Source organism: Erpetoichthys calabaricus, chromosome 4 (genome assembly GCF_900747795.2).
Source record: "Erpetoichthys calabaricus chromosome 4, fErpCal1.3, whole genome shotgun sequence".
In the NCBI taxonomy this organism is placed as follows: domain Eukaryota; kingdom Metazoa; phylum Chordata; class Cladistia; order Polypteriformes; family Polypteridae; genus Erpetoichthys; species Erpetoichthys calabaricus.
The window spans coordinates 30690140-30714607 of record NC_041397.2 but is presented as its reverse complement, the minus strand read 5'-3'; the positions used below and the strand labels follow the sequence as shown (position 1 = coordinate 30714607).

Below are 24468 nucleotides of genomic sequence, written 5' to 3'. Positions count from 1 at the left end.
CAGAAAGGGACGGGTCCAGGAGGGTGGACAACGGAAGTGATGTTAGCAGTGGAGTGGTTGTCAGTCTTACGTTCTGCAGAGGGAGAAAAAGAGATGGTATTAGATCACAGTGTCAACCACTGGTTCGGCAGGTAATTAAGCTCACCAGTGCCCTTAAGCTATCTTCCATGCACATGCACGTGACGCACATACACACACATCCATGTATAGAACTAATAATCATACACCTCTGTGGTCAAGTATCCAATGACCAGAGAACATATCCAACATCCAGGTTTCTAGCTGGTGTCACTACCTTCCTGTTATGATACAGCCAGGGATTCATCCTTGGTTCAAGCTTGTTTTCATCTAATTTAACCTTTTTGTTGATTTAATTTTTTTAATGATTTGCTTACATGGTTATTAATTATAGTTTTGTGTTCTTGTCTTGTCCAGTAATACTTGCCTCAGACTTACTTTTTTCAATATTTGTTGAGATTCATGTGTAAGTTTATTCTCTCTGTTGAATGAGTTTAATTTTGTACATTGCATTTATATATATGAGAGTAGGGACAACAGCATTGTCTAATAAAGAAAATAGCAATTAATTGGTGTGCTTACTTGCCTAATATTCACAACATTGCTACATACTCGTCACTCTCAAACTCCCTCTCTCTCTTTTACTGTTTTACCGCTATGGCCGCAATACCTACCTAGAAATGTAACTTTTGCCCCAACTAAGTTCCTTACTCTGTGCTTAATGGGCCACTCAAGGAGCAGGGAGCAACTTGTAAATATAGCAACGTCACCAGTGTTAAATGAATCCTTAAGTTGTATTAATGAAATCACTTTCAATTTGTACACTTTAAGTATTAACTTAAAACTGCTGATTTTGTTGTAAATTCATCCCTGCTGTTACTTCTATAGCAATTCCCAGAGTCACTTTCAGGGTAAGGAAACCCAGTGAGAGTACTCTGGCAGCTCCTGATAGTTCTGCATCCCAGTGTCCCAGATTATATTGAAATGATTAGGCACCTTAGTCTCTGTAGCACTTTATTTCTAAACCTTGTAGTAGAGTAGTAAAGTAGTAAAGTAAACAGTAAAGGAATTCCAACAAAATCTTTGCAACAAACTCTACCTAAAGGTTGTTAAACCTTAAGACATTATCATGCATTTCTCTGTTAACACTGACATTATGTAAGTAGTCTGAGCTCCAGACGGCATATGTGTCACTTAGTGTTTCATTTAAAATATTTAGCTTTTTCTGCTTAGAAAGTATTGTCTGTCACACAGAGTAACAGAAACACTATCTTATATTGAATTTCATACAAGCTCTTTGACAGGATTGAGGCTGGCTGTATAGCCTGAGTTAACGTGTAATGTCACTGCAACACAATAGTAGTAGAAATTTGGTTTTATAAGAATAATTATTTCTAGTTTAACAACTAATACTGCTGTTTTAGCTTATATTGGGTAATGATGGTTATTTTTTATTGTATATCCTACAAGAGAAAACCATTTTTGATTATTTTCAGTCATTTCAAATGAACATAACAAGTTGCTTATCTCATTCTTGTAGGTAATCTTTTTTTAATCCTTACTTTGTATACAACACTCTGCTTATTTATCATTCAGAAAATATACCTGCTTTTGAAGTGTGAATATAATTAGAATATTATTCATTTTAGTAACATCGATTAACATTGGTGATTCTTTAATTACTTTATTGAATTACGATGAATCAACAAGAAGTAACAAAAACATCTGTGACATTTCTGCTTTACTAGGATGTATTTAAAAAACATTTTATTAACAAGTTCTTATCACACTGAGAGGTATCAAAAAATAAAGCAGATGTAAAATTCAAACATTGTTAACAATTAAAAAAAAATACAAATAAAGTGAAATGCTGAATGATATACTAGTGCAATTTTATAAAAGACATGCTATTTTTGATTAAACAATACATATTCCTTTTTCCATCTGATATATACCTAATATAGGGATGATCCTTGCCTTTAATTTAAATCTTTAACTTCCCTATCTAACTGTATGAGTTAAATAGGAAATCTATTTTCAATTTACCATTGAAAATGAAGAAACACTGTTAGAACTGAAGCTATTCCTTCATTTCCCATTTCTATTTGTAATGCTTCCTAGACAATTTCTTGTACGTAGCTGGTTTTCCTTAAAAATATAAAAATGGCTCTGATCTGTGTTAAAATGAAATTTTCCCTTTTGTATAAAATGCATTTTATTGGATATACTGCCACACTGTGAAGGAAGAAGGGCAAAATAAATACAAGCATCACCTGTGAGTAGCTTCTAATCATATTTGTCAAAATATTTTCAGCATCTGATGTCTTCCAGGCACAATAAAGCCTGACCCTGTCATGTCTATCTCTGTCTTTAAAAGAAGGGAAATTGCATTATCACCATGTGGGGTTTTTGTAATTTTGAACAGCATAAAGCACATGTGCCAGTAGTTCCTTTTAATTACTCAGTGCAAATCTCCTATGCCACTGAAACAAAAGGCATTGCAGCCATCTTTTCTTTCCTTTTCCAACCCCATCCTGACAAGCCTAAAGAAATGTGAACGTTATTTTCTGGTGGTGTGATTAGATTGGGACTGAAGTCTCCAGCTGGCAGGCTTGTCTATGACTGGAGGCGGCCTGTCCCCAGTGCTTGTCACTCCCTGACATGCTTGACAGGATGGGGACAGCTTCACAAGACAGGTTCATTAAATGGCATTTTTTACAGCTGGGCTTCAAAAATGGGCTGTACTTTGTCAAGACCCAGGGTCTAAGGGGGGCTTTAGTTGTTAGCTTAAACCAGAGCTTTGTTGCCTTGACAAATTTGTGATCTCTGCTGTTTTAAAGTTAATATATTTTCTTTGGCCCCACCCCAATTTCTTTATACCTACGTAAGTGCCGCTGCTTATGAAATGTAGGAGTTTCTATCTCAAAAGGAGCTATGGAAAGGGGTCAGGTCAAGTGGTGCTCTGTGCTTCTTGTAATTTCTACAACGAAAACTGCAGAATACTGTAGGGTTGATTTTACACTGAGGTGTGCACATGTTTAATCCTTATAGAACTGTGATATAAAATGTAAATGGGACACTGGAGTGTTCTCACAAACTTATAATTAAATTATGTTAGTTTTAATGGTGACAGCAACTTTTCTTAATTCACTAGTTGACGTTAGTTATATAATGTACAGTATGTGACTGTAAATATAAGATGATGTGCTCGAATTATAGAAGAGTCCATTTACCAGATCCACTTATTGCAATACCATGTCTTGAGTAAACGGCTGCAGAGCAGGAACCAAACCAAAATAGGACAGAATTGTTTTCTAAGCCAGACTAATGCATGCAACTTCATGGGACAAATTTATTGTCATCTGTTATACAAATCTAAATATCCTTATGATAAGACAGAAGCCATTGGTTAGCGTGCTCCCATATGTTGGCAGTATTTTAGGATCTATACGTTTTTTCTTCTTTGATTTTTATTTAGTTAATTGTTGGTATACATTATTTATTTATTTGAGCTGAACATAAGTGAGACTGTAAAATTTAAATCTTGACAATCAATTCAGGCAGCTATTAGGCTTTCTAATTTCATGGTCTGGCCTTTCCTTTCTTCTACCATTACCCTTTTTTCTCTTGTAAACTCCATTTTATGATGTTTGACCGTGTTTTCACTTTAGGTGTGATTGTAAATGTTCTTACACTTCATTTCAAAAATTCTTGAAAAAGTTGTTGCAGCACAGGTTAATGCTCATCTCTCACAGATAACAACCTTATGCTTGTCTGCATTGGCTTATAGTAAAGTGTGATAAACTGTACACTACGTTACATTTTATTTCCACATCACTGGTAACGTCTGTCTGTCCACTGTACAGTACATGCTTACTGATTAAAGCCAAAAATTGGAATGGTAGCTTTTTATTAATTGTTGAAACCTGCAATGCAACTTTAGTTGTAAAATGTGCTTGTTGTACAAAATGCATAATACGTATACACTGTGTATAACTGGGTAATGTGGTGTATTTTAATTCTTCAGAATTATCTTGTTCAAATCCAGTATTATTCTTTTGTGGTGCCACAGTTAGTATAAGTACATCTTGTTTAAAGTGAGTTTGAATTTAGATGGAAGCAGTGAAAACTTATAATTAGAAGGTAGAAATTTAAGCTGAGATGTATGCATTAATGTTCAAACTGGGATGAATCTGTACTGTCATTCACAGAGTGGCCTACAGGGAGGACAATAAACAAGTGCAGTATATATGGACATATAAACTTAAAGGAAACAGTCAGTCAGTGTCCAACCTGCTATATCCTAACACAGGGTCACGGGGGTCTTCTGGAGCCAAGCCCAGCCAACACAGGGCACAAGGCAGGAACAAATCCCGGGCAGGGCGCCAGCCCACCGCAGATAAAAGTCCTCACAGGTGGCACAGTGGTAGTGCTGCTGCTTTGCAGTAAGGAGACTGTGGAAGATTGTGGGTTTGCTTCCCGGTTCCTCCCTGTGTGGATAGCACTTTGAGTACAGAGAAAAGCGCTATATAAATGTAATGAATTATTATTATTATTTTTATTAAGGGAAACATGCAGTCTTAATTCTATATGCATATATTACATCTAAAGTGACCAATGAATGAAATTGATGATAGCATAAGTTACATATGGACATCCTGTTATGTTCAACTTCTGCTAGTGTAGTCGTGACCCTTGAAAGAAAGTACAGAAAAAAAATCAGTAAGCAGCATGTCACCAGTGGACAACCTGTAATGTATTTTTCAAATTTGCAAAGTTGTTTTTGTTCTCAGTTAAAAAACTCATTAAGCAGTTGGGTAACTTCTTTCACATATCATAACATGAATCTTTCTGTAGTTCCCTATTCTTCACTGCTATTTAGAACAGCAGTCATTGCTGTATGATTCCTGCTGAAATTTCACTGTCTGCTTGTCTTGCTGATAGTTAGGTTCGTGTTTGCCAACCACAGCAAAAATACATTTTCATAATGTAAACATGGCTTCTGAAACCATGAACTAAATAGCAACTGGGTGCCGATGACACTTTAGAGAGCATGAATATTTTATTGTAGGTGCACAATATAATATGTATGTATATTTGTTCTCTATAAACAAGTCTGTATAAGCAGGATCAGAAAATGGATGAATATGTAGTGTATTCTTCTTCTAGTTTTTCATCCTCTCCCACTTCTATGTGGGTTGATGTTTTACTGTATATAAAGGGAAAAGACAGTGTAATTGTTTGGAAATTTTGGTATTTCATTTTTAAGAAAGGATTCTACTATAAACTTGCAAATGAGATTTTTATAAATCTGAGCTCTTTTCCAAAACATATATACTGTATATTTTATCAGTCATACGTATCAACAATACTCATTTTTATTTTCTACTTTTATTTACAGTTCCATATTTGATTTTGTGTCTTTACTTCATAAGAGTGGGTTTCAATCCTGTACCCAGTTATTTTCTATGTTAAGTTTGCACATTCTTTCCATGTCATTCCACATCCCAAAGATGTATGTGTTACCTGGCAACCCTGTGTGAGAGACTCTGTGTGTGTGTGTGTGTGTGTGTGTGTGTGTGTGCGCTACAATGGACCTCCTTCCTAGGGCAGGTCTCTTATAGTAGAATTGTCCCAATGTGACACAGAGTGGCGTATACACTATGAAACAGGAGACAGGTCCATCCAGTGTTAGTTAGTGGCCTGCAGACACAGCCGCCTGCACAGACATTGTCTCTTTGTGACCCTCTACTGAGTGAAGGAACTTCACAAACTAGATGGAGGGATTTTGCGTTAAACTTGAATTTTTGTTTTTCACATTTAATAAGTTAGTCGCCCCTTTTGTATTTCTTTTAACATGCAGTATTTTTATTTCATGAGCATTTTGAATTTTACAGTTTTTGGGGAGTATTATTCTCTTAAATTTTACTAATGGTATTAAAAAACTAATATTTCAGGATTTATCATATTTTGTGACCCAAGAGGCTTACTCCCAAAACTCCTGTGGTATTATATATAAAGTAAAAATATTACCAGTGATAAAACACACAAAACATGAAATACTAGTAAAAAATATAAACAATATGGATTTATTAATAAATCTGATGTATAGCAAGGTATGCTTGATTTTATTTTAGATTACATTTCCAAATGGTTTAAGTAAACTTAAACAAACCCACAAATTCAGAAAAGGCCAATCTGAGCCATGTTTCAAAAATCAATTCTAAAGATTCTTTTTAGTTTATCTTGTTGGAATAATACACTGCAAAAAGCCCATTGCAGAATATGTATGAATAAAATAGTTATTAAAAGTGCTAGTTTATTAGGAATAAACAGAATTGTAAACATCAGGTTGGGAATCTTAGCCAATAGTTAACTAACCATGTTTAGGAATGTTCCAAAACTAGAGACAAATACAGTATATGCAGAAAGTAAAACGGAAAGTGAGTCGGGAGGCTGACTTGAGGTCAAATCAAATCAAAATTTATTCATAAAGCACAATTTAAAAAACACCATAAGTGTAAACCAATGTGCTGTACAAAAAGATCAAAAAATATCAAACATAAATCAATAAACAAACAAAAAACAAACATAAAACATAACAAATTTCATAAATACTAAAACAAATAAGTTAAAGGAACCAATTAACAGAAAAACAGTGAATATGAAAAATTAATAAACTGATGCCAGAGTTACTAATACTGTTAAAGGCAATCGAAAACAGGTGTGTTTTAAGTCTTCATTTAAACATTTGAGTTGATGATGCTGACCTAATTTTAATTGGCAGATCATGCCTCAATTTTAGTGCTAGAACTACAAAGGCACGATCACCCGTAGTCTTCATCATAGACTTTGGCATGACAAACCATTGCTGTTGAGAGGAACGTAGGGAGCAGACTGGTGTATATGAGACCAGCAAATCGGCCAGATAGGATGGGGCAGTACCATTCAGTGACTTAAAAACCAAAAGTTAAATTTTAAACTGAATCCTAAATTCAACTGGGAGCCAATGAAGCGAGGCCAGAATTGGGGTAATGGACACAACATTCTGAGAACCAGTTAGAAAATGAGCAGCAGCATTCTGAACCATCTGCAGCCGAGAAAGATGAGATTTACGGATTCCAAAATAAGGTGAATCACAATAGTCGAGGCGCAATATAATAAAAGCATGGCATACCTTCTTCAAATCTGAGTGCCCCCGGAACGGTTTGACTGTATCAAGCAGTCTAAGCTGGAAAAAGCAGCTCTTGACAATGGACGAGATCTGTTTATTAAAATAAACATCAGAATCAAGGATAACCCCAAGATTTTTGACGTGGGGTTTGCAAAACCCTGATAATGAGCCGAGCTGATCCCTGACAGCCCCATCTGAAGCCATTGGCTGATGTATAATAAATAATGCTTAGCTTAAAAAGTTCTGAAGCCCAACGCCTAAATTATAAAAGCCTATGTTGCCTTTGTCAAACTCAAGGAGGACTAATGCACCCCATCTGCTTTTCAAGTCAAAGAGGAGTGGTTAAGCTGTGGAGAATTGGAAGCTTTTTAGTTGCTTTATTGCTGTATGTTATCAAGAAAGCAAAATTCTTTTTTCCACTTGCCCTCAGTAAAAAAAAGAAACATATTAATAAATATAATACATTCCACAAAAATATCTCTCTATTATAAAAGGAAATCCTGAGACAAGACTTTCTCGAAGATAATTTCAACTCCTGTGAGAGATCATTTCAGGTCCTGAGAGAAGACTTTTTGCCAAGAGATTTTGACAAGTCCTGCCCTCCTCTCAAACATTTACAGCCACGCTAACGGTCCACGCACTTCTCATTCGTGTGAATGCTATTGTCAGACACAGTTCCTGCTCTCTCAGCTCCATGCAGGGTAGGAAATAAGAGACAAAGAGTAGAAGACAATGTAGAACGTCATAAAGAGTTTCAAAAACGTTGGCGCGATACACATGCAGAGCAGGTTAGAGATTATGAAAGTACTAAAATTCGAAAGTCTCAAAAAACTGATAGTAAAGATCACATTAGCACTAACAAACAGAAATTATTACTCAGTAAAATAACGAAACAGCGAATATATGGACATAGGTGATATGGCAGAAGATTGTAGTTATTGTTTGGCTTTAAACTTTAAGTCAGAGACTTGTAGATCGTCTAATTCGTGTTGCCATCGGGGAAAAGTAGTGTTTCTTCTCAATGAAGAGGTGTATCCGCGAGAATTCAAAGATTAGTTTGTTAGGTGAAAGTGAAATCCACATACATGAGCGGCAGAGAGGCGAAGTGGCTGGTGCATAGCGCCCACCTGGGGTTTGGCGAGTGAAGCAAGCAGGGGGCAGAGCCCCCTAGTCTTCCAAAAGAACATAAATGACTCCGTACAGCCTTATAAAGTGCATGTCATTTAGCAGTTCTTCATTACTGATTTCAATGTTACTATCAGACAAGATCCAAAGCAAAACAGAAGCTATCATTCAACATCTCAGTGTCTGGAGGTCATGTAACTAGGAAGTCCAAAAGCAGCTGACGATCATTACATTATGCAGAGAAATTACGTGTTACTACAAAAGTGACTTGACCACTTAGGTAATGGAAACAAGAGCATTCATGCAATAGCTGAAGATGGGGCAACTCACATGACCATTACAAAGATAAGGCTAGGATGTTTGTGTGGTTTTTATCAGCGTACTATGATTTACTGGCATTTTTAAATCATGTCTGCATTCATAAATGTGTGTATGAAAGTGTAAATGTACACCGTGATAGATTGGTATCCAGTCCAGAGAGGGACACGGCCTTGTGCCCAAAACTGTTGGGATGGCCTTTGGCATCTAATAGCCTTGTAGGGTAATAACAGGTCTAAGAAATTATAAAAATAAATAAAAATTAAAAATTGATGCATTAACAACATATATTTTGTCGAATAATATTACTGCTATTTAAATTAAAAGTTATAGTGGGTGTTCAAATAAAACTCTCTTTTAGAATTCATAATTAGGTTTTGATTCTGCTCCCAGTTACTAAGTTGAATTTTGCAATTTATAATTATGTGGTGACATTTAGTGCTTTTAACTCAATGTGTGGTGCCACTAAGCAAATGTTTGAGTTAGTGGTATAATCAATCAGATTGGCTTCTTGTCTGACCAAATAAGAGTCATTGTAAGTTAAAGTGAAGCTACTATGGTACTGCAGTGTTAAGGCAATCAAAGAACTTTTTTTTGTTATTGTGCTACTGTATGTCATAAGTACTTCCTGGTGTACAATTCTGCATGACAGTCTTATGTCAGGGTAAGCACTTTCTCCTGCAGCCCTGAATGGGTTTAACCAAGCTCAGGATTTGGGTAGATGGAATATACAGTAGAGCTGCATCTCAACATTGAGCAGCTCATTTCAAGATCCGCGTACATTTACCTTTTCGTGTTTGTTGTTAGTTGCTGTGTCTTTAGTTTGCTGTCTCTATGACAACTGTTTGAATCAGGATGAGTAACTGTCATGTGGAGTATTCGTAGAGAAAAGTGTTAGTGATAGCAGTGTCCCACAGATAGACCATTTCAACATAATCCAATTTTAATTGAGCTCTAGAGACTTTGATGTGCTGCAGAAGGTCGGGAGGGAGCTATTCCGGGGAGAAATTAAAGCAGCCTGGCCAAGCTTCACTACTACAGGCTGTCACCATTTTAAATGAGCATTAGCATCAGATTTAACCTTCCTCTGTGGAACATCTCACTTCACATCCAGTGTTTCTTCTTGCCTCTGTTCTATGTGAAGGTTGAAGTACTTTTATCTTTTTTAACACCTACTTGATTAAGTTTGAAAAGCATGAATCTGACCTGTGAGGCATGGGGGCCTTTGGATTGGTTTAGTTTAAGCTGCTTTTTTCCCCCCAGTCTGGGTTCTGACTCTTATAGAAAAGAGAGCAGGTTCTGAAAATGAATTAGTGAATCAATGAAAGTGGAAAAAAAGAGTATTTCTTTTCACCTCTTATGTTTCATTCCCCAGCTCTTATTTTGTACATCTGCCAGCTTATATGTAAGCTGATGTAAACAGTATTCAATATTTCAATAGTGGCTAGTTTTCATTTCTACAAAATAAACTTTTTGAAAGGGGCAATTATCAATCCATCTATTGTTCAATAAACCTAAATGCAGTTTATAATGTTCCTAGCTGTCATTTACTTTTTGTGAATTTATTTGTGCATCTCTCCACTTCATCAATGTTCCACCAGTGTTCCAGTGATACCCATTAGTAGTAAAATTCATTTTCTATATTGCCAATTAATGAAACTGTAAAACGGAAGGATCACAAGTCAGTGTGTATGTGTCAGTGTTAAAAGTTTTCTTCTATTTTATCGCCTTAAGATGAGGAGCCAGATCTGCATTTTGTCCATTTTGTGATGTAGTTTCATTTTGTTCAATAGCTGATTCAGTGTTCTGCTGCAAACTGGACAGTGAAACAATGGGGCCACAGCAGAACGTTAGAAGACCATGAGGCTAGCGTCTTTATCAGCTCCGGAGGAAGTGCTGACGGGCACCTGAGCACTGCTACCATTTAACATTATGAAAGTAAATGAATATGGTTGAGTGTTGGCAGCATCAGGTGCAAGTCAGGAGCTTAACTCGAACACACACCCACAAAGAGCCAATTTACAGTCATGAATTAACTTTCCTTAATTCCTAGTTTAATAGGAACTCCTGTATCAATTTTGGGTATTTTACACTCATTTTGAAGTACTGAATATAATTCTAGTGTCCAAATTTCTCTATTCCTTTTTGTTTTAATTAGGAAATATGGAAATATTTTTTAACCATTTCATCTATAATTTTGTAAACTTGTGGTCTCTGCTGTTTTGGTTTTTCATTATTAGGACTAGCACGCCGGTTATTATGGACATGTCCTTTGAGATCATGATGCAACAAAATTAAAGGTTACCCACGAAAACACTTCCTCATGTCAGCAGCAGATTCATAACCCAAATCTCTTGTTACCTTTGCTAACTTTTCTTTCTTTGATTGTTAGTATCATTGACTTTAGCTCTTGTTTTTCTATCACAAATTTGTGATCTTATGTTTTGGCTTAGACACTTGTTATAATTGATCTCCCAATGTTGACCCTGTTTCTGGCTTATTTGGCTCCTGGCTCACTCTCAAACAGGGTCTGTTCACAGACATGACACATACTAGTTTTTGGTTACTTGAAAGTAAAACTGGACTAACTAGAGAAAATCCCATGCTGCTATGGGAGGAACATGCCAGGTCCCCGCAAACACCTTCCAAGCCAGCATTCAAGCCCAGGGCTCTAAAAATATCAGGCTGTAACATTAATCACTGTCCAACCAAACGTGATGGCATCCCATCATTCATTTTTTCAATACATGCTTTACATTTTGGATGATTGTAATAGCTTGGGTTTGAATCCCATAACTGGTTACCATCAATGTACACTTTACATGTTTTCCTTGTGCATGTGTGGGTTTTTCTGAGTTTTCTGGTTTTCCTCCCATATCCAAAAGTTGTGCATGTTAGTTTTGATGTTAGTGAACATGGCGGTGTGTCTATAAATGTGCCTGATAATAAATTCATACCCTCACCATGAGTTGCTTTTCCCTTTGTGTCCAATGTTGATGGGATTGTCTTCATTCTATAATGATTTAGGGGCTTTAGCAAAAAAAATAGATAGGTTCAGTAAATGACTTGATGGATGTTTTACATTTTGCATGTAAAATACAGGGCTTTCTTTCAGTTTATGAAATCATGCAGTTCAGTTAGCAGAAGTACAATATAGCTTATGACATTCAGCTCTGTTATCTTGGTCCCTCATTTCTAGTTGCTAGGTTACTTGAGACTGTGGCTGCAGTCAGCATGCAGCATAAAAATTTAAGATTATACTTGTTAAGAAGTGGAATGAACCTTAGCATCAAAACAGAAATGATCTTCACATGGAAGCCCTGTTCTGACGTTTGATACATTATTGATATGAGATTGTTTAATTTGCATTACAGGTAAATAGGCAAATTAGCTATGCATTAACTTTGTGTATGTGTGTTTTTAGCATTCTGTCTGATGGACTGTTATGTCATTCATTGCGAGCGCCTTGGTACACCTGTTGCTGCAGGTAAAAGCACCCGATACTGGCAACCCAGATAGATGAAAGGGTGCAGAAAGGATGAACTACACGTTTACAACACAGCATGTAGTTGTGTTTTTTATTCAGAAAATAATAGCTAATTCATAAAAAAAACACATTAATAGAAGTAAACCAAAATAACTTGATTTCACAGAAACCAAAAGTAATACTTTAGTAAAAGTTTAAATAGAATACTGTCTATGTTAACAAAGCTGCTTTATAAAGCATTCACCTAACTCCTACTTTTTAAAATGTTATTGAGTTAAAATATAGAGTGATAACATATTGAACTGAGATTTTTGGCCTTTGGTCAATATTACAAAGTTGATTATACCCATCAATAATGAATATTATATATATATATATATATATATATATATATATATATATACACAGTATATACTGTATATATATATATCTTCTTCTGTAATACGCTACCGTGGCTGTTCGTTTGTCTGTCCAGGATTTTAAATCACCTGTAGCTCGCAAACCGTTTGAACTATTGAACTTAAATTTGGTGCACATATACTATGTGATGTCTACTATCCGCTTTCAGGGTGATGATTTTTATTACTCTTTTTGTTTTTATTTTATTTTATTGTAGAATCAACTCTCGGCAGCGGCCAGCAGGGTGGCCGTGCGGCACATGCATACGGGCGCCATTCTCATTCCCTACCACCTTCGTCATCACTTCCCCTGCCTCTTCATATCTTAAATCATTCTTAAGGCAGATTGAAGACTTAAGTGCCAGCTTAACTGAAAAATTAAGGAAAACGTACTAAGTAACTGCAACACAAACACTGACTTAATCAGTTTTAACGCGAAAAGATGCCAACGAAAGAAGAGAAGAAGCGGGCCGCTAGGGTGGAGCAAAGAAGAGCTGCTATGTCAGAAAGCAGCAAGCGCATCAACCTCTGAGCAAACAAATGCTAAATGTACAGAGGATGAAAATTATGAATGCTCAAGTCAAGTTTATTCACTGCACGTTATCGTACAGTGCACCGTTACTGGTATATATATATATACACTACCTGTACACCGTGACTGCGCCCACATAGTAATGAAACAGGACAAACTTTGAAAATCAGTCGACATTGACACTGTATCTGATTGTGTTCAGCTCTGACAGGAGGGAGATCCCCGTGTGGGAAGAAAAGCACATGGCCGTGATATCTCTGGCAATTAGCAGCTACCCTCTAAAACACATAGAGTTCTCTCTCAAAAATGTCAAACGTTACTCCTTAACAATCTGTAGATGATAATTCTGTTGAACAAACAGGTATCGCTAGTTAAGCAGAGGCAAGATGCACTCCAACACGTAGCAAGATGTAGACCAACTCGAACAGAGGCTGGCGAGTGAGTGAGGAAGGCCCCGTCCCCCTGCTCTCGGCCCACAGCCATTCTCTTGGATTTGCATAAATACATTGGTACTGCAAGCGAACTATGGCACTTAGCGCGATGAGAGAAGTCTCAAAATCAACGGGAAAGTTCAAGCAAATTATAGAAAACAACCAGATCTAAATCCATCCATTCATCCATTATCCAATCTGGTATATCCTAACTACATGGTCACGGGGGTCTGCTGGAGCCAATCCCAGCCAACACAGGGCACAAGGCAGGAAACAAACCCCGGGCAGGGCGCCAGCCCACCGCAGGGCGCGCACACACACACCCACACACCAAGCACACACTAGGGCCAATTTAGGATCGCCAATGCACCTAACCTTCATGTCTTTGGACTGTGGGAGGAAACTGGAGCACCCGGAGGAAACCAACACAGACACAGGGAGAAAATGCAAACTCCACGCAGGAAGGACCCGAGAAGTGAATCCGGGTCTCCTAATTGCAAGGCAGCAGCGCTACCCACTGCGCCACCGTGCCACCCCACATCTAAATCCGTTAAGTAATTCCCTCGTGAAAAGTGGACAGGCATACAGCCAGAACGCGCTTACACCACAGAGTTTTTAAAACTGTTTCTTAGCGAGCACCTACGGGCCAAGGGTAACCTACATTCCAAATTTCAAGTCCCAAGTCTTCATGGTTCGGGAAATTTTGTGATGAATGAGTCAGTGGTATTTGGCTTTTATATATATAGATATGTGAATGAATATTTCCCATTGAATGTACTATTGTACTGTATTATATACTTACTGTACATGTATTTAATTTTCTCAAGTAGCATGCTGTTACTCTAGATGTATCAATGTATATCTGTGTGCACTGAGCAGTAAATAACCAGCGTGTGTGTGCCCTCGTCATGCATGTTGTTTTTTTTTGTTGTTGCCATGATGTGGTTTCTACCCTTCTAACCTTAAGCATATAAAATGTATAATGTTGTAAGATGTCATAACTGGAAAAGCAGGAAATGGGACCTGAAGTTTCATACACTGGCTTTCCCTTATCCAGGAGTCTCTTAGTATTAAAGAGAGTAGAAACCTGAAGGTGGGTGAGGTGAGTGGCCAAGACAACCAATCATAAAAGATATATGAGCCAGCTGCAGTGGAAAGAGAGAAGCCAGAACCCTTTTTGCTGCATGCTGCTAATCACAAACATGTTATAAAGTAGTCAAGATGGGAGATAGTGATCAAATCCAGCTGGCGGGCATTGGCTACTGAAAACCATGTGACTTTAACCTCTTCAAGAGCTCCAAAATCAACTGTACCTTTACTCTGTCGAAAAAGAACGTATGGTTCATGATGTCTGTTTGTTTTGCCTACAGGGTCTGTGATACCTTCAGAGTCTGTGTTTGCTTTCAGCTGCTGAGGAAATAACTATAAGTGGTTGCCAGAAATTCAGTATAGTCAGTCTCCTAGAACTGGCCAGGGTCTCCAGTCTGAAGCAATTGTTGCATTGGAATAAGTGCAAAAGGTGCTTACTGTCAAAGTGAAGCAAATAACACCAATTAAGCTTCTACTGATACACTGTTATAGTAGATAAACTGGCCAGTCAATTAAACTGCAAAAAATATACTGTACATACTTATTTGTTTATCAAAGACATATCTGTGTAGTGTGATGGATATCCTCCTTGTGTCTGCATATGTGTTGCACTAGATGCTCTGTTTAATCTTCCACATCTCAAAAACATGCATGCCATTTTAAATACGGCCTAGTGTTCATGAGTGTACCTAGCGACAGACTGGCACCTTGTTGGTGGTATAGGCACCAGCTCCCCTGACCCTGAATTGTATAAGAAGGGGGAAAATGGAATGGATAGAGAAGACTAGATTAACGGAAAGAAACATGTTCTCACTGCTTTTAAGCATGCTGCATGATTCATTTTTTCATTTAATGTAGATTCTTCTAGTGATGCAAATGTTTAAACATTGAATCTATTTTTCAAAAATAACATACAGTATAATAATGTACTTACAGTGCATAGAATATTTCCAAGCTTTTAATAATTCAGGTTTTACAAAAACAAAGGTAATGTTGCTTTATCCAAGAAACATTTATTTATAACTAATGCAGCCTGTCATATAACAACATTTAACAATACTGTCTTTAAAGAAAACAATATGAATTAACAAAAAACAAGTAACTCTACAGCAGTAGATGATCTGTTCTGTCCTGTGTGCATTATTAATTGAGACAGAGCTTTTATCACAGAAGCCACTGTTCTTTTTGTTTTCCAGGTGCTTGCATATTCTGAAGGCCTTCATGGAAAATGGATGTTCAGTGAGATCCGAGCTGTATTCTCCAGGCGGTATCTTCTCCAGAACACTGCTTTGGAAGTGTTTATGGCAAACAGAAGTATGTACTTCTAATACTGCATTAAAATGAATTCTGCATTTTGTTAAATCTTTTTGTTCTAACATTGCTAAATTATTTTTTTCATATATTTTTACTTACAGCATCTGTTATGTTCAACTTTCCCGATCAAGCAACAGTCAAGAAGGTTGTCTACAGCTTACCTAGAGTTGGAGTTGGCACTAGTTATGGTCTGCCACAAGCAAGGTAACAGCTGCAATGCACCATCCCTATGAACAACCTTCATATGCTTGACTTGGGTTCAAATCACAGGCCTGATCACTGACTGTGAGGAGTTTACACATTCTCCCCATGTCTGCATGGAATTTTCTCTTTGCACTCCAGTATTCCTCCTATATGCCGAAGACCTGTGTGTTAGGTTAAAGTACGATTCTAAATTGCCCAATGTGAATTAAAATGGGTGTATGTACGATTGGGCGTTGTGAGGGACTGACACCTTGATTCCCAGCACCACACCCAATGTTGCAAGAATATGCAAGAATGCTTGGTGTGTGTGTGTGTGTGTGCCCTGCAGTGGGCTGGCGCCACGCCCGGGGTTTTTTTCCTGCCTTGCGCCCTGTGTTTGCTGGGATTGGCTCCAGCAGACCCCCGTGACCCTGTAGTTAGGATATAGCAGGTTGGATAATGGATAATATAGAAATTAAACTGCTCATCAATTCCACTTTCCTTTTATGCTTCTTATAATGGCTTTAACATCTTTTAATGTTGTTTGTACACTTCATTTATGTACAGCATAACTTCAAATTTTTTCAGCCCTGAGCAAAATAAAATTTCTCTGAGCATGAACTTCAGCATAATGAGCAACCTGCATATAAAAGCATTCAATGAAAACTCCTAGTACTAAACGAAATAACAATAACTCATTATGCAATATGTTTTATACACGACAACCTGTAATTGTGTATTACACATTGTAATTTGCAATGTACACCTAAACTTATAAGTAAAAAGCAAAAACCTCACCTGAAAAATGATGCATCATCAGTAGCTCCTCTTCCCTGGATTGCTACTTGACAGCCAAATGAAGGCCCCAGTTTAAGCACTAATATGCTTAAACTGATAATGTCATAATTAGGGAATCCATTCCCAGACGGGTCTATCCATTCCCGGGAATATGAGAATCCTGCATTTCATTCCCGGGAATCCCGGGCATCTCACATGTGAACGGTTTTAGAACAACAGACTATTTTTAATAAAACTACTGCAATATGTTGACACAAATAAAAGACTAACCTTATCTACAAGCAGTTCATGCAGTCATAGAAGTACATGTATCTTTAGTTGCGGTAATAACAGTATAGAAAGCACAGCATCCTCACAGGTGGCGCAGTGACAGAGCTGCTGCTTTGCAGTAAGGAGACTGTGGAAGACTGTGGGTTCGCTTCCCGGTTCCTCCCTGTGTGGATAGCGCTTTGAGTACTGAGAAAAGCACTATATAAATGTAATTTATTATTATTAACACGTGCAGTCGTCCAGGCGAGAGCGCACCTTCGTGCAAAAGAAGTATGCCAGCCGCTGAGAAAGCACGCTCTGCCTCCACTGAAGTAGGCGGCACAATCATCAGATACTGATACACTTGTTCTAAACAACGCCCGCGTTTGCCGTTGCGCTGAAACACACAAAAAATACCAACTAAGGTTTTTTTTCTTAATGGATGATAGGATGAAATATCCAAATCAGCTGTTTAACTGTAACCTGTACAATTTTGTCTCAATTTCCATATTGAACCACACATACTCAACTTCTTTTATTTTAATTTCTTTACTTCCAACCATTTCCCACCAATAGAGGACTTTGCAAACTGTTGTTTATACATTTAAGAGACCACAGTTAAACATGGAATGATCACTCTAGTCCCTCAGTTATTCTTCTAATTAATAATTGGGCAAGAACACTAAGTTTAAGCTTTCTCTTAAAATAATGTATTTACATAATAACCAATATTAGGAAATATAAGTAATACAAAGAATTATACAGCCATGCAGTAATCATGCAGTCTTCATTCCGTCACAGATGACATTTCCCAGGTGGTCTAGTTCCTTAGTTACAGGTTATATATGAAGGGTGTTCAAATATAAACAGGAATTTGTGAGCTGCACTTTATTTATTGAATACAATGAAATGACTTACACACTATTTTTATAGGTAGTCTCCTGCCACTGCAAACCACTTGTTGCAGCGCTCAAGAAGCTTCTTAATCCCAGAAGAGTAGAAGTCTTTTGACTGCATGTTGACCCGTTCTTGTACAGCATCAATAACCTCCTCATTCAACTTGAATTTCATCCCTCCTAAGAATTCCTTAAGTGGACCGTTAAGACATGATTGACCCTCTCTGAATGACTTGTACCAATCATACACTGTAGACTGAGAGAGACACTCATCCCCAAACTGATTTTTAAGTCTGGAATAAATCTGAGATGGAATGACTCCTTTATTTGTCAAAAGTTTAATAATAATCCACTGCACAACACTACTTTGTACCTCCTGCTCTGACATATTGATTACAACTGACAGGAAGGGGAGAAAGAGCAGCTAGCACTACTAATGACACCTTCAAACATGCATATGTTTGTCTAATGAGACATGTCTACCTTGCACTCTTTATAAGAACAGAACATGAAAATTCCTGTTTATAATTGAATGCCCCTCGTATCTTTAAGAGAAAAATGAAAGATTTCTTGCCAGAGAGAGCTTCTTTCCAAATGTCCAGCAGATAGCAAGCTCCACTTAAATGTCTATGGCCCTTCTGAAGTGTCAGAAAGGCAGCAACTGAACCAAACACTCCATTTTTGTAAACAAAACCGCTACTGAACTAAACTTAAAACTGAATTGAGAGAACTTTTTTGAAAACGTCAGATAAAAGACAGTCACTCTCTCTCCCTTCATCTCACCCAAATTAAGCGCATACACATGACTTTGTTTCCACTAGCAGAGTGGACAGAACACTAAAATGTTACTAAAATATTATGACTCAAGCCAAGGTTGATTCCCATGGGAATCAAAAGCCACTCAAATCTAAAAACAGACTGACTGTACAAATCATTCTAAGATCATGCTTTGCCTTTCACCTTTCCCAGAATACACTGCATTACTGTTCAGCTAGATGAGTCTTAGGCTTAAGGCCTATTATTAGAAATCTGTCAGTTAAAAAGTCTGAATCATCTCCCATACACTATTACACCATGTTCATAGGCCTGAAAGACATGTAGTCCATCTTTAAAACATTTGCCAATTCTTTGAATTTTCTTCTCTTTGCGAATGACCCGTTAAACATTGAATTTACTGTGCTAAGCAGTATTTCTATCTCCTTTATTAAAGGCTCATTTCTTCATGCATGATCAGTACTAAGATCTTCCTGGTGGAAAACACATTGTTGCCATATGAAGTAAATTACCTGTTGTATCCATACTGAAGCGAGTACATTGCATTTGCCTAACATGAGACACCATCTGAGGTTAGCGTCACCATTTTCTGCAAATCCAGTTTTATTGGATTTGCTATATGCTGATAGCAGAATAATACCACCAAACCCAGTTTTGTATGTCATTTCATTTTTATTCACTTTATTCTTTTATAAAGAATTAGCATTTTATGTGATGTTGGGTGTGAAAGTGAGCATTTTTTACTCACAAGTTGACTCCACAAATTCAAACACATGCTGTAGTTTTTACTCCTAGAGCTCTCGTGAAGGCTAGCGTATTTTGCCAGATGATCAAGACTTTCTTGAAAACATAACATTGAAGCCTTCATTTTAATGGTTAGAAACATGTTATTAATCAAGATTTTGATCTGTTCAGATTTATATTTGCTCCTGTTAGCACAGTCAACCTGTTTCTTTTTTACTCAACTTGCTAAGTGACTCGCTAAGTAGCTCACTAATAGAACTTCTTTAGAAGTACTTTCAACTGTATAAAATTTTTACTGCATTATTGTGACTTTTCTAAATGGTGTTAGAAGTACTCATGTTTCCACTCACTCCATATTTTCTCTGGAAAATTCTTATTTTATTTTCATCAGAATAAACCCCATGGGATGTATAGCTTATTATAGTCCTCACAGGTGGTGCAGTGGTAGTGCTGCTGCTTTGCAGTAAGGAGACTGTGGAAGATTGTGGGTTCGCCTCCCTGTGTGGATAGCGCTTTGAGTACTGAGAAAAGTGCTATATAAATGTAATGTATTATTATTATGTCCAACAGTTTTACTGTCCTACCTGGCCCATCACTTCTGTCTGCCTCAACTTCATTGAGTCATTTTTATGTGAACATCAAACTGGACTTTTGTGTTCATAAGAATTACAGTACTTGTGAATGTTTTAAAATCAGTACAGTTTTTGTGTTTTTTGATATCCTGCATATACTGTATGACAGGGGTCCCCAAGTGGCTGCAGGTTTTCATTCTAACCCTTTTCTTTATTGGTGACCTGTTTGTGCTCCTAATTAACTCCTTTTCCTTTCATTTTAATTGACTTGCTTTTGAAGACTCAGACTCCTCAATTGTTTCTTTTTCCTTAATTAGCAGCCAAACAATAATGAGATACAAAATGAGCCCAAACAGGACCAGCAAACTGTGTCCATCACACAATATCTGAATATAAAGAAAGATGAAGCTCTGAGGAATGCTGATCTGCTCAGGTCCCCAAAATATTTTCACAGTGCTCTTAGGAAAGAGGAAATCCACAATTTCAGAAATGTCTGCTATTGCACTATGAGAGCGACAACAAGCCACGGAATTAAAGAACGAGTTTAATTAACAACAAGACTTGGCTCCTAATTAAGCAGCTGGGTGGAGTGAAATTGGTTGGCATTTGAGGCCCTGACTTAGTTGGTCTTCTTTTGTCTCGCTCACTTCAAATTTAATTTCTGTTTGGGTGCCACTTAAGGAAAGAAATAAAGCAATTCAGAGGAGCGATGAAGGTTAACAAATCTTAAAAAACAAGTCAATTAAAATGAATTCAAAAGAAGTTAATTAGCAGCAAAAACAGGTCACTAATTAAGAAAAGGGTTAGAATGAAAACCTGCAGCCACTGGTGCCCTTCAGGACTGCTGTATGATGTCCTGTTTGACTTGTCTTGATGGCAAACTGTTTGGGGTTCCCTCTCAATTTTTGACCCTCCACACTAGAAAAATCCTCATTTGCTGACCATTTCTGGACTATATTTTGTACTTGAAATTACTCCCTTATGATAAAGAGTAAACCAACTTGAAGTTGTGCATGCCACATCAACTAACTCCAGGGGTTCACAAAAGTTTGAATGAATTTCAATAATATAGGCATGTGGAGTGTTTTTTTTTTTTTTTTGTTTTTTTTTGCTATTTCAAGTTTACTGATCAGAAATATGATAATCTTTTTGATATGTGTTTCTTTACCAGTGGTCCTAACCCTCTAAGAGCAACACTGTAAAAATGATACATTTGTATCATAGGTATGTGGGGTGTTGTTTTAAATTATTTTAAGGTTAGTGACTATGAAAATGTTATTTTTGGTTTTTGATCCTTTACTAGGGACCTAGTCTTTTCTGGTCCTCTATTAGAGGGTAAAACATGAAAATCAAGAATATTTACACGTTAAACATTTAAATTCAAGTTTGCATTTGAATATTTCAAATATTTGATGCAACTACTTTTGTTTATTATGTATATCTACCTCATGAAGTAAATCATTACATTTCTTATGAGCACCCCAAATTAGGGCAGTTTATGTTAACTTACATTGACTTTTTTTTTTTTTTGCATTTGAAATTTCTACTTGACTTTGTCCTTTAGAAAATTGTCTTTTTGTTTTAGATGATTTTTTTAAGTTGATGATACCTTCATATTTAAAAAAAAAATCTTCAAGCTCTACTTTCATGTGTGTGTTTTAATTTGAAGTCCTTGCCTGGGAAAGATTTTCATTTTTTTCCATATAATTTTTAAGTGCATCACACTGACATTTTAAAATCTCTGAGTGGATAATGGGTTGCTAAGAGCCCTTTCCTGGTTGCTAAGGACCACCTCCCAAGAGGTACCACGGTTCGTATCATGAAGAGTCACTTATAAATTCCAGCACAGCACCAGCAGCCCTTTGTCCAGGATTTGACCTCTGAATAAGTATAGTTTAGTATTTAAGTTCTGGCATTCTGGTTAATGATTCGTACCTTTCTCATCTCGACTCTCTGTTCTCTGTCTTAGCATTTTCGGCTCTGACTGAATAATCTTTCCCTAGTAAACAAATCATTGTAGTTCATGTCCGACTACAATAATGGTTTAGCCCTCTGGCTTTCATAGCACATCACAGTCTTTTGAGAAGCCTGTTTTGTTTTTAGTTTCTTTGTTAAAAGACACATGCATCTCATGATCTGTTGCTAATTACATCTAAGCAGTTTCTCACTCTCTCTCTCTCTTTTTGCCAGCAGTCTGTTCAAAAGGGCTGGCTAGAGATAAAAAGGCAGGCAGTTAGCTTCCATTCTGCAGTCCAGCCGAGCCCCTTTGGGTTTTATTGACTGTCATAACACAATAAATCCCCCCTGGCAGACCAACCACCACCCTACCCCACATAAAAACATACTGAAAGAGTTCCTTAAGGACTGAAAGTTACGGATGCCTGAACAGGACAGGGAGAGAAGCCCGACCAACATAACAATCCCAAAAGCAGAGAGAAGAAACAAGAAAAGTTAGAATTAGGGTTTGAATTGAGGAACACATTGCAAAACACTGGCTAATCAGCCACCATCCAAATGCACAACAGCTTACCACTTTTCTATAATGGAGCCAGATGATTGGTTGATTTGTGTCCCTGAATGTCCAAGCAAGACTGGATTAAAAAAAAAAAAATAAGGATTTCCACAAGTTTACAAAGATACAGTCAGGATGTTACAATAATATTAGTTTGTCAATGATGGTACTTTGACTAATATAACCTCCTGGATAAAAGTAAGGTTAAGAGTGGAGAGACACAAGTAATAATAATAAATAATAATATTTATTTGTATAGCACATTTTCATACAAAAAAAGTAGCTCAAAGTGCTTTACATAATGAAGAACAGTAAATAAAAAAATATATATATATACTAGACATTAAGCCCGTTACAATAACGGGCGCTAGAACAATAGTCCATAAACATTAGTAGGAACAGTCTATATTAAATGGCAAGGGACCTTTTACCTCATTAAATTTTTTCCGTAAAATGCCTGTAATTTTCTCTGACAGTAATACTGGCTTTGCTGTCCGTAATATGTGTTTAATTTTCTGTCACAACAGTGGGCAATCATCAGATTCTCCCCAGCAACTGATGTAATGTGCGCGAAAATAAATCTACTTTTAAAAGTCATCGTATTGTAATATCATGAAAATTCGTATATTTAGGAAAACCCCTTCAACGACTGACACTTTACACTTTACCTGGCCAAGCTTCTTAATCGCAAATCTGACATCCTCAGAGTGAACACTTGCACAACAATGGAGAAGCTGGTCTCCGCGTCTCAGTACCCGATTGGATTTTTCGTGTTTTATGTTTTAGGTCATACTTCATTTACCGAAATCTGATTGGATCGGCTGCGCGATATTTTATAGGTCCCGCCCTCTCTGTCTTGTGTGACGCGTCAGGCGGCCTTTGAAGCATCTGCTTTGAGGCGTCGCACTGTGCCCTGCGCATGCGCACTTCACCAGAAGACACACACACACGGACACTGGACGCACACAGGGGTTTTATTAAAGAGGATATATATATAACAACATAAGAAATTTAAAATAAGACAATGTTAGTTAACATAAAAAAAAGAGTAAGGTCCGATGGCCAGTGTGGACAGAAAAAACAAACAAAAAAAAAAACTCCAGACGGCTGGAGAAAAAAATAAAATCTGCAGGGGTTCCAGGCCACGAGACCACCCAGCCCCCTCTAGTCATTCTACCTAACATAAATGAAATAGACCTCTTGTGTCTAGGGTTCACACGGAAGGACTTGATGATGATGGACTTGCAGACTTCTGGCTTTTAATTCTTCACTGTTGGAACATCACGGTGCTTTGAGTAGATGGTGGTGGCTTTCGCCACCACCAAAAGGCTCCTGGAAAAAGAAACAGAAGAGAGAATAGGGGTTAGTACAGATTTTAGAGCTACCATGGATAGTTATTATAATGAATTGGATATACAGAGTATCAGGATTAAATTACAGTGAAATTATGAGAAGGCCATGTTAAAGTAATGTGTTTTCAGCAGTTTTTTAAAGTGCTCCGCTGTATCAGCCTGGCGAATTCCTATTGACAGGCTATTCCAGATTTTAGGTGCATAACAGCAGAAGGCCGCCTCACCACTTCTTTTAAGTTTTGCTCTTGGAATTCTAAGGAGACACTCATTTGAGGATCTGAGATTACGATTTGGAATATAAGATGTCAGACATTCCGATATATAAGATGGGGCGAGATTATTTAAGGCTTTATAAACCATAAGCAGAATTTTAAAGTCAATCCTGAATGACACAGGTAACCAGTGTAGTGACATCAAAACTGGAGAAATGTGCTCGGATTTTCTTTTCCTTGTTAGGATTCTAGCAGCTGCATTCTGCACTAGTTGCAAACGATTTATGTCT

The 24468-nt window shown here is 37.2% G+C and overlaps 1 protein-coding gene across 26 annotated transcripts in view; it reads left to right on the top strand.

Moving 5' to 3' along the window:
• Positions 1-24468, top strand: part of nbeaa (neurobeachin a) — a 925612-nt gene that overhangs the window by 710077 nt on the left and 191067 nt on the right. For all 26 annotated transcript variants that reach the window (XM_051927338.1, XM_051927337.1, XM_051927335.1 and 23 more), the window contains 2 exons: positions 15769-15886; positions 15988-16090. In XM_051927338.1, coding sequence (XP_051783298.1) covers positions 15769-15886; positions 15988-16090 — 221 coding nt within the window. The remainder of the gene's footprint in view (positions 1-15768; positions 15887-15987; positions 16091-24468) is intronic.